General features: G+C 42.9%; 2 protein-coding genes across 2 annotated transcripts in view; one reads left to right on the top strand and one right to left on the bottom strand.

Annotated features, from left to right (window-relative positions):
- The window catches only part of ubap1lb (ubiquitin associated protein 1-like b), a 13,699-nt gene extending 9,037 nt beyond the window's left edge, over positions 1–4,662 (top strand). Inside the window, exons 3-5 of the mRNA XM_010790183.1 lie at positions 286–462; positions 3,746–3,847; positions 3,933–4,662. Of these exons, the coding sequence (XP_010788485.1) occupies positions 286–462; positions 3,746–3,847; positions 3,933–4,067 (414 nt within the window). The 3' untranslated portion in view covers positions 4,068–4,662. The remainder of the gene's footprint in view (positions 1–285; positions 463–3,745; positions 3,848–3,932) is intronic.
- A 3-nt stretch (positions 4,663–4,665) lies between these two features.
- Positions 4,666–6,583, bottom strand: LOC104961830 (kelch repeat and BTB domain-containing protein 13). Its single transcript, XM_010790178.1, has one exon. The coding sequence runs from the start codon at positions 6,140–6,142 to the stop codon at positions 4,682–4,684; it is 1,461 nt and encodes a 486-aa protein (XP_010788480.1). The 5' UTR covers positions 6,143–6,583; the 3' UTR covers positions 4,666–4,681.
- Between the last annotated feature and the right edge of the window lie 5,036 nt (positions 6,584–11,619).

The raw sequence follows: 11,619 nt of genomic DNA, 5'->3' as shown, positions 1-11,619 counted from the left end.
AACCGTAACGTAACGTAACGTAACGTTAACGTAACGTAACGTAACGTAACCGTAACCGTACCGTACCGTACGTACGTACGTACGTACGTACGTACGTACGTACGTACGTACACACACTACACGACACACACACACACACACACACACACACACACACACACACACACACTACACACACACACACACACACACACACACACACACACACACACACACACACACACACACACACACACACACACACACACACACACACTGTCACTCACTACACAGTGTTGTTTTCAGAGGCTCAGTCCAGACTCCTGCAGAGAATCCTCTCCTGGCTGGGACTGGTCTGCAGACCTGCTGTCAGCTCTGAGCCCAGAGGAGAGGGAGCTGCTTGGGGCCGTCACTGCCCGGGGTTACCCCCTCCATACCGTCATCATGGCCCTGCAGAGGACGGGCCGACAGACCCCAGATCAGGTCAGTCACTGTTACATACACTTAGACCTCTGATACTGTAAGCTATCACTCCTTCCCGGTCTGCCACAGACACAACATAAGCACACAATAAGTCACAAAGAGACCAAAACAACAACGAAAACAGGCTAAAAAACGATTAAGTCTTCAGTGCCCAGAGGGCCAATCGTCTCATAGTCTACCTGAAAAATTGTCCCTTGGCTATACGTATGTATTTATACACTGAACAAAAATATAAATGCAACACTTTTGTTTTTGCTCCCATTTTTCATGAGATGAACTCAAAGATCTAAAACATTTTCTATTTACACAAAATAACCATTTATCTCAAATATTGTTCACAAATCTGAATGTGGAGGTCCTGGGCTGGTGTGGTTACACGTGGTCTGCGGTTGTGAGGCCGGTTGGATGTACTGCCAAATTCTCTGAAACGCCTTTGGAGACGGCTTATGGTAGAGAAATGAACATTCAATTCACGGGCAACAGCTCTGGTGGACATTCCTGCTGTCAGCATGCCAATTGCACGCTCCCTCAAAACTTGCGACATCTGTGGCATTGTGCTGTGTGATAAAACTGGACATTTCAGAGTGGCCTTTTATTGTGGCCAGCCTAAGACACACCTGTGCAATAATCATGCTGTCTAATCAGCATCTTGATATGCCACACCTGTGAGGTGGGATGGATTATCTCGGCAAAGGAGAAGTGCTCACTATCACAGATTTTTTCAGATTTGTGAACAATATTTGAGAGAAATGGTTATTTTGTGTATATAGAAAATGTTTTAGATCTTTGAGTTCATCTCATGAAAAATGGGAGCAAAAACAAAAGTGTTGCATTTATATTTTTGTTCAGTGTATATAACAGCTTTTGCTCTCGAGTGAAAGGAGCAACATCATTGAATCCAGCTCACAGTAATGTTTGATGTGTCAGTCTATGTTGAGACTGCCATTAGCATTGAAATAGCTGCGAGTATAAAAAGCAACTCAGTGAGAGGCAATGACAAGCTGAATTTGTTGTTAGTTAAAGTTACTTATATTTGAATCCTGCTCACCTTTTGTGTAAATGTAAATAATAGTGCAGCCACTCTGCATTTAGAGTGGGTTACATCATGGGTTTAGCTTCAGGAGTGGCTAAAAATAAAAGTTTGACCTGTGACCTCCGTATTAACTGTGTTAGTCCAATCAGACATGCAGAGCCTGCTATCACTGCACATACAATAACTTTCAGATTTTATTTATATTTATTTCTATATTTATACAGTATACACCTTCTACATACTGACCACTTTATTAGGTTCACCTTGCTGGTACCGGGTTGGACCCCCTTTGACTCAACAAGGTGCTGGAACGTTCCTCAGAGATTCTGGTCCATATTGACATGAAGGCATCACTCAGTTGCTGCAGATTTGTCGGCTGAACATCCATGATGTGGATCTCTAGTTCCACTACATCCCAAATGTGCTCTATAGGATTGAGATCTGGGGACTGTAGGCCATTTGAGTTCAGTGAACTCATCGTCATGTTAAACAAACCAGTTGGAGATGATTTGAGCTTTGAGACACGGCGTGTTATCCTGAAGGAAGTAGTCATCAGAAGATGGGTCCACTGTGGTCATAAAGGGATGGACATGATCAGCAACAAATCTCAGGTAGGCAGTGGCATTAAGACGAAGATCAATTGGTGCTAAGGAGCCCAAAGTAAGCCAAGAAACTATCCCCCAAACTATTAACCCCCACCAGCCTGAACCGTTGATACAAGGCAGGATGGATCTATGCTCTCATGTTTTTACGCCAAATTCTGACCCCATCGTCCGAATGTCGCAGCAGAAATGGAGACTCATCAGACCAGGCAAAAATGTTCTAACCTTCTTTTGTTCAGTTTTGGTGAGCCCGTGCAAACAGTAGCCTCAGTTTCCTGTTGTTATCTGACAGGAGGGGCACCCGGTGGGGTCTCTGCTGCTGTAGCCCAACTGCTTCAAGGTTCCACGTGTTGTGGTTCAGAGGTGGTCTTCTGCATTCCTTGGCTGTAACCAGTGGTTATTTGAGTAACTGTTGCCTTTCTATCACCTTGAACCAGTCTGGCATTTCTCCTCTGACCTCTGGCACCAACAAGGCATTTTCTCCCAGAGAGCTGCCGCTCACTTGGTGATTACCCTAATTGGACCATTCTCTGTAAACCCTAGAGATGATTTTGCGTGAAAATCAGCAGTTTCTGAAATGTGATTGGCTGATAATATACTTGTGTTAACGAGCAGTGGAACTGGTGTACCTAATAAAGTGGCCAGTGAGTGTATTCTCTTCAGTTATTTTTTATAGCTGAAAGAGTTACCAGTCGCCCATGGGAATGAAACCAAAACACAATCTACTAAGCCTTGTGAAGCAAGATACAAATAGCCGTCAGAGTTTCCATAGCGCTCTGTGTTTCCCATGACCCCGTTTTGCAGGATGGGAGGGGACACACTCCTGGAGACACTTGCTGCCAACATATTGCTATATGCATTTTCCAAAAAAAAACATCATCAATAATATAATAGAATATCATTTAATAGTACAAAATAGTATATCATATAATAAAATATAATATGTTAGATTTAATAATGATAATAATCAAAATTATTTGATATGATAAAGCTTAACATTAATAGTTACATTACTTAATTTATTATTATTATTATCTAATGATAAATATATGTACTGTATAATAGTACAACTAATACTAATACCCAATACTTACATATTTTGCTGACGTTTAAATTAAAATTAAAATTAAAATAGTTAATAGTTAAATCATAAGTATAAGTGGTTATCCAGCTCCATATTAGACCATGACTCCCACCCTCTGCACTCAGAATGTAAGCTTCTTCCTTCGGGCCGGAGGTTACTTGTCCCAAGGAGTAGAACGAAGCGGTATAAAAATAGTTTTATCCCAGCAGCTATTGCACAAATTAACAAATCATAGGAGTGTCACACAGATGCCTATCTTTATTAATTTATTTAATTATGAATGTCCATGTTTGTACTAGTGTTTTCCTTCTTAAAATGTTTTTAAAATATTTTGAGATTTGGTTGATCTGGGTATACTTTTACTAGTCCTTTTATTAGAGATGTGTCTGTTGTTTGTGTTTGTTTTTAGTGTCAGGATGGAACCCTTGTCTTTTTCTCTGCAAACAGAATCTACCTACGGGTACAAATAAATAACCTGAACCTGATAAGTGTGTGTGTGTGTGTGTGTGTGTGTGTGTGTGTGTGTGTGTGTGTGTGTGTGTGTGTGTGTGTGTGTGTGTGTAGATCCTGAGTTACCTGCTGGCCTGTGACCACCTGTGTCAGCTGGGTTATGATAAGAGTCTGGTGGAAGAAGCTCTAGAAATGTTTCAAAACTCTGAGACAAAGGTAAGCCCTGCAGAGGATAGCACCACACACAAGATTTATTGATGAAATGGTATAAAAAAAAAAAAAATGTTGTCTTCCTCTGGAGGCAGAGGAGTTTCTTCATCTGATGAGTCAGTTCAACGAGATGGGCTTCCAGCAGAACGCCATCAAAGAGGTGCTGTTGGTCCATGACAACCACCGGGAGCGCGCCCTGGAGGAGCTGATGATGCGCGTGGCCTGACGGAAGATCTACACACACTCCATATCACAACTGAAACCAAAAATCCGCTGTAGGAATAAATATGAAGTCCAGTTGATAAACACACAGAGAATAACCCACAATATTATATCTGGAGCTGGACCTGGCCAAAAGTACATTTACTGCATTATACTGTGTACAATGATGATGATTCCATATTGCACCCTTTCAGTCCTGTGTTTATTATGTGAACATGTGAAAGTATTCTCATGCGACCTGAGTAGTTTGTATTTGGGATTACTTTATTAAAGACATGTCCACCGAGGCAGTGTGTTTTTTTTCTTTTTGTAAATTGAAAACTTTATTTTCTTTCTACTCCCTCTCTGCTTCCCACAGATTGATAACTGCAGCACAACATGTCATCATCGCTGGTTATTAAAGCATAACTCCAATCTCCTCAGTTTGTGTTAACCAGAGATCTTATTTCAGGCATTTCAATATGCCAACTCATTTCCGGGTTTAGGACTCAAGAGTTAACCATCAGTGGATGAACACTGTGCGAAGGACAAAGCAGGAAATCCATCTATAGCCTGTGATGGATGTCTTGCCTCTTTGGATTACTTTAGAACCAAAGCAGTGAAAATAAGACAGGCATATTAGTTATTGTCTGAGCATTGTGAGGAGATTCTGGGACAGGTTCTGAGGGTTTGGTTCACATCTGGAGACTTTCCCAAAGGGGAGACAGTGGCTTTAGGAAGCTTCATCAGAAATGTATATATGGATCCAATCCTACCGAACCCTTTCATCTCCCGCGTCACTCTCCACCTGTGATCCTCCACTGTGTACTCTGTGGTGACGTGGCGGCTCAGAGTGAACACTGAGTCTCCTCTCACCACAGCGGTGAGCAGGGAGCCCTTACTGTTGCCGTAGTGACCGCACACAGCCGTCCACTGGCCGGAGCTCAGGCTGTAGCAGTCCATCACACACAGCAGGAAGTCATCACAGGGCCCATTGCGCACCACGTACAGATTATCCCTGTGGGCCACCATGTAAAGAGCGTAACTGTGCTCCCTGGTGAGCGTGGTGACCAGGAGCCACTGATCGCGCTCCGACACGTACTCGTGTATATCTGTGGCCCCCTTCCCTTTCCACAGACAGATGAAGATCCTGCTCATAGCTACAGCAGACACCACCAGGGCTGCCGGGCAAGGGAGGGGGGAGACAAACCCCCAGTTCCCTGTTTCCACCCTGAACCTCTCCACAGAGGACAGGGCCTTCCTGTTGTTCTCTCCTCCCAGGGCGTACAGGCAGCCCTGGTGTCCAATCAGAGTCAGGTTGTAGCGCAGCTTCTGGGGGCCACAAAAGGTGGTCCAAGTGTTTGCTGCAGGGCTGTAACAGAAACCACTCTCCACCACCTTTTTGCTCACATCATGCACCCCCCCGATGATGTAAAGTTTGTTGTCTAGGACTGCCACGCCTGCCATGGTGGTGCTGGTGCTCACCGGGAGATGAGTCAGCACCTTCCACTCCCTGCTGTCCTCGTCCAGGAAGTTCACGGTCCTCTGGGGGTCCTGCAGCTGCTCTGTGCATGGGGAGTGGCTGCACACTGCCATGTAGCTGCTGGGGAGCAGGGACTGGATGTACTCCACCAGCGAGTCGGGTAAGGTGTGCACGTCCTCCTCCAGCTCGGAGTACATGTCTCTGATGAACAGGGCGGAGCAGTGGGCGAGCTCCCTCACCCCAAATGTGGCCGCTGTGTGGAACATGAGCAGGCAGTTCTCAGAGTTCACAGTGTTGATCAAGTGCTCGGTGAGAACCGGCACCTGCAGGAAAGCCGTACACTCGATGGCCTCCACGATCTGGTCGGCGCTCAGCAGGGGGCGCTCCCCCCTAAGGACCCTCAGCATGAGCAGGAAGCCTGGAGCGCCCACCCCCTGCAGCTGGAGGTGCTCCTGCTGGCACTCTCTCATTCCGGACTGGAACAAGGCTCTGAAATACTCACACTTCTCAGCCAGAAGGATCTTATCCACAATGAAGGAGCTGTCACAAACACTGACCCTCAGACAGTGAGCTGGACAGCTGCTGGACTCCATCTCTTCCCTGCTGTGGGCCTTCATCACATCCCAGCTGAACCACACACTCACTACAAGAAAGCTCTGACACAGAAGAAAGCCAGTCTGTGGGTGGTGTTTCTGCACAGACTGCCAGAGAGGCTGAGCAGCTCCGACCCAGCGAGCTGACAGGCGGCTCTGGACAGACTATAGATAGCACACCTCAAGTACATAATGATGACACGCTGCCAGAGTAGAAAGAGGAGCAGGGAGCTGTGAATGTGCTGATGAGTATTATATATCATATTTATCTTTGTATGTGGGACAGCTGCACATTTGTCCTTGAGCAGCAGGAAGAGTCACAGCGTAACAATAGGCTGTTCTCTGGCACACATAGGGAGCATGCCACTGTTTCACTGAGCACGTGAGTGAAGGACACGCAGGATCGTACTGCTACTACAGTACAGTTCCGCTGTGGCCCTGCAGCCTTCACTGGAGCACCAATGGATTTAAAGCAGCAAACAGAAGATAACAAATTAAAGTGAGAAAACTATAAGTCATGTCCTCGCTGTATAGTACAGTGCTCCTTATACTACCATGGCTAAAATGCAGACTGTACACTCACTGTGACAATAAAAAGTTGAATTCATTCCAAATATTCCTACCAACTTAATATCTCAGTGTGTTTACATTATGTCCCTAAATGTTAAAGGTCTCCTATCATGCAAAATGCACTTTTTGGTGTCTTTTATACATGGATAGATAGACAGATTTGCTGCGGTCATGACGACATTACTAAAATGTGGGCTGGGTTTACGCCCACGGCCCTATAAGAAACGTTGCTGTATCAGAAAAAATGCGCGACGTGTTTTAGAAGTAATATGGTCTGTGTTTACATTAGCATTGCTAACACTCAGAGCTAACACTGTTCTGGAGAGAATTAGTGTAAAAAAGCAAGATATAAAAAAGAACTCACCTTGTGGTAAACCTGTGAGAGAGAAAGCGTTTGATCTCCATATTCCATAGAAATAATCCTTGAAGTGGTTTGGAACATGATAGGGCATTTAATCAACTGACAATATGCTGGCAGAGCCAATAGTATGAAGCTGCAGCGTCGGAGACTGCAACCCACTGCACCACACGCCTCCCTTTATTAATTATTAATGTTAAACAAATAAAACTTTAAAAGCACTTCACATTACTCACACTCTGTGCGTTGTCGTTCATATTCATGTCTCCAATTCGCTAGTTGGCAGTGTCACGAAAAACTAGGGTCCTAGGAATGCGGTCCCAGGACTGAGATCCTGAAACTGCAGTCTCCGGCGCTGCAGCTTAATGCTACTCAGCAGAGAAGACAATCTTCTGCTTGCCTTGCCGTGCTCCAAAGGGGGCGGGGCCAGCATCAGCCCAGTTCAAATTGAAGCTAAGGACCCGGAATCAGCATTTCTCTCACAGGGCTGAAATAGAGGAATATGAGGGATGTCTAAAATGCATGATCTGTTTGTTATTTTGAGCAAAACGCATCATAGACATGTTTTTATAAATGTGTATATATCTGAGATCCATAATAGAGAGGTGCAGGGATGGCGTATTTACCCGGAAGTAAGCTGCACATGGGTGCCCTCGACAAAAAAGCAATGGGATTTCTCCATAGGATTTTGGAAAATAGCTTGAAATAAGGTCTGTGGAAAACGAACCTGTTTGATAAATGCACGTTTTGTTCAGCCGGATAATATCCACTTTTATAATTTTCGAATCATAAATCTAATCGCTAGAAGCACAATGTTATGCTATAAACGAACTACAGCCGAGTACAGCAGAACGTCACGCAAACTTAAGATCCATATTCAAAAATACAGGTTCAAAATTGTATAAGTTGAAGCGTTTGTTTGAACAGTTTGCAAGAGCGCAGGTACTTGCTTTCAATCAGAACAGGGGCAAACAAACTTAGCGGGAGTGTTTACGTCTAGCTGCACAGGCTCGTGCAGCTAGAACTTTAGCTCGTGCTTTAGCTGCAGCTAAGCTAGCTGAAGAGTTTTTGGAACTTGAGCTAGAGCTACCAGCTGCAGACCTGATAAGAAAGCTCCTGTCTGATGATGGACCCGCCTGTTGCTCTTCTGCGTGAGGTGTAGCATCCATCATGTAGCTTTAAGGGAACATCAGTCTGGCAGAGTTGAAGTTGCTTTGAAGAAACCTCTCTTGTTTACGAAGGCTTCCGCTGTGTAGAACCCGCTGTNCTAAGCTAGCTGAAGAGTTTTTGGAACTTGAGCTAGAGCTACCAGCTGCAGACCTGATAAGAAAGCTCCTGTCTGATGATGGACCCGCCTGTTGCTCTTCAAAAATAGCTGCGGGTAAAATTTACCCGTTGGCGGTTCTAGTGTTAAGGGAATATCAGTCTGGCAGAGTTGAAGTTGCTTTGAAGAAACCTCTCTTGTTTACGAAGGCGTCTGCTGTGTGGAACCCGCTGTGATGCTTTTTTTTTCACTATTCTGGCCCCTGGGCACGTAGCAATGATGTACACATCACCAGATAGTTAAACAGTTTATTGTTGTAATCTTGTGAAACTGAAAGTAAAAAGCACAAAGCATTGCAATCAATACAATGACATGCTATAAAATACAAACATAAATGAAATCCATAAACATAGATGAATCATCAAACTTACAAACAATGCCTCTCCAAGGTCCACATGAGTAGATGGAGCCGGATGTTTGAGGAGGTACAATAACATGTGGCACTCTAGCTGTTCTGCTGGAAAAACATGGCCGCTGAACTTTCAACTCAGTCATGTGAACATGCAATCAAGAAACATAGAGAGACCATTCCAAAAATCTACTGACCAATGAAAACACCTACATCAAAACTAGCATGAAAAGGCTGCAATCACGCCAGTTGCCTTTAGGAGGTGCTATAACAACAACAAACGAAACTTACATGTAACGTGACATACATGTTACAAGTGTTGGCCAGAATCGCGTCTCCCCTTTGTTTGGCAAGAAAGGGACATGTCATTTTCGTCACTTAAAAAAGTTCTCCCGCGTTTTTAGGATCACATGACCTGCACGAACTAATTATGTTTAAAGGGAAATTTGTCAAATGCAAGGTTTATCTTTATTTTTTTTACATTGATTGAGGTTTAAAAAGTTGTGATATTTTATTTGTTTAAAATCTTTATTAACAGTACTTACGTAAAAGTTACGCTATGGGCATGTTTGGTATAGTCCGTACATTTTTTCTTAAATGACACAAGGCTGGTAAGAAGCATTTAAAATAAGTTGATTCATAGAATTACAGTGTGTGTACAGTTGTTGACGACTTTGTCGTTGACGACTAGCACAACGGCAGGAGATATTTTGTGAATTTTACAATCAGCGTATTGGATTAGCCCTTATGTTGTGTTCGGGTCTCGACCCGTTTCAAGTTAAAATTATATAATAACTACGCTCTAGTTTTTTTTAACGGAACAAGGCTTCATGATATCCTCCACAACAGCTATATAAACACTAAAAAAGCCAAGTCTGAACGTCTCTAAAATAAAAAGTGTATAATTTGGTGTTCGGGTACAGGATTGTACGGTTTTGAAAGCATTATAAGTTAGTTATCATGCAGTTAAAACAATATTGGATGATAGTCAATATTTTTGAGTGTTTTGGACTGAGATAAATCATGGGTCAAAATTTACCTGTGAACACCATGAACGGTAACAGCTTTTGAACACAACACAAGGGTTAAATCAGGGGGGTCAAACTGAATTTCATCGCGGGCCACATCAGCAATATGGTTGCACTCTAAAGGGCCGGTTGTAACTTTAAGACTATATAACTATATATAAAATATATATGTATTATATTACATTATTGCTTCTGCATTGGATTATTGCCTCTGCATTGGATTATTATCAGATAGGGTAATAATTTAATAATACGTCTGAAAGCAGAAGTCTGGGGCAAATAATTGCAAATAATTGCAAGTCTCTTCGGTGCCCATGTCACAAAATGAGATGCATTGTGGGACATGTCATTTATGGGCAGCATATTATATTCTTTGCAAGCTCTTGCGGGCCACATAAAATGAAGTCGCGGGCCGGATCTGGCCTGCGGGCCTTGAGTTTGACACCCCTGGATTAGACTATCTATCGCTATATTAATTAGGCTAGGGCCCCCTGATGCAAGCCCTTCAAATTGCTGTACCAAACCTGAGTGTCTGTTGTTACCTTCCCAGGAAAGGCAACTCATTTGGATCTCTGCAGGAAAAAAAAACACTCTTAATTGTTGTTTATCCCAATAGGTGCGGCCAAGAGAACAACATTTTCAGCGCCATTAAAAAGAATAACACAATCAAGAATCATTCCCCAGGTAATTTTGGCATATAACACACAGAAATGCATTTTATGTTTGAATCAAGAAACATAGAGAGACCATTCCAAAAAGGCTAATTTGGACATGCAGGTTGCAGGCAGTCGCAGGCTATATGAATGACCAGTATGGGAAACAGGCCGGCAGGTTCAGACAGGCAGCGATATCAAGGCTGGAAAGTTAGAGTATACCAGTGGAAATGAACTGCTATATTTACAGGGTAAACCAGGGTAAATGAGAAACAGGTGAGTAACTGGTCACGGAAGGTCAGGTGATGGAAAATGCCGGAAACCGGTTCCCGTAGGTTAGTCTGAAATGAGACAGGTGAATATTTCTAAATAAAACAGGAAAATATGAATATATTAAAAAAAGAAAAGCTTGACACATTGATTTATTGAGAAGTACATATTTTGAAAATGCACCATTTAAAAGCAAATAATAAAATGAAAAGTAATGCATGAAAGTGTGGAGAAGTAGCATCCTTTACATTGTCCTATTGGGATGTACAAGGTATAGACAATAAAGTCCATTTGGACATTTGGAAAAATCCAAATCCCTCTCATTATTTCTAAAGTGTTGACTCGCCCTAATACAAGGTTACTTTATGGAATAGTTCAACTTAAAAGTAAAATAAAAGTTGTGAGACACTCGTAAGGGAAAAGGAAACTGGAAGTATTTATTTAATTTGGTTTATAGTAGTAAATACCCTGCATGACTAATGTAAATAAAACCTTTTTAACACCTGCTTAAACAAATCTTGTTTTTCTAACCTTCAGTGGTTTAGTTGTACACCTTTCTTCTGTGAACCCTAGGATACCCACTTCTGACCACACCCAAACATATCCATTTGTTGTATTATCAAAGGTAAAGCTGGCTACAGGCTACTATTTTATAAAGGATAAAAGCACCTGCAGAAAAAATATAACATTGAGAAAATAACATACTGAATAATAAGCATGAAATGTGTTGGAAAACCCTTGCTCACCAGCCAGCACATTCAACACTTCCACGCATAAGCAACTCCCCGGCCTGTGACGTAATTTGGAGGCGGTTTTTTTTTTTCATGGTTTACTTGCACAATACCTCACTTCCTGAGCAGCTGCCGCTGTGGCGAATGAGGAAAGAGGGGAGGGTGATAGACAGTGGTGAACAACGAGAGAAAAAGGGGGGGAGGGAGTGACAGAGAAG

The sequence above is a fragment of the Notothenia coriiceps genome, unplaced genomic scaffold, assembly GCF_000735185.1.
Source record: "Notothenia coriiceps isolate Sejong01 unplaced genomic scaffold, NC01 NC01_scaffold00033837, whole genome shotgun sequence".
Classification (NCBI taxonomy): domain Eukaryota; kingdom Metazoa; phylum Chordata; class Actinopteri; order Perciformes; family Nototheniidae; genus Notothenia; species Notothenia coriiceps.
This window is presented reverse-complemented; position numbering and strand designations above follow the sequence as displayed.

Bases quoted from the DNA above. Each gene is read 5' to 3' on its own strand.
- LOC104961830 (XM_010790178.1), bottom strand. From the start codon at position 6,142: ATGAAGGCCCACAGCAGGGAAGAGATGGAGTCCAGCAGCTGTCCAGCT.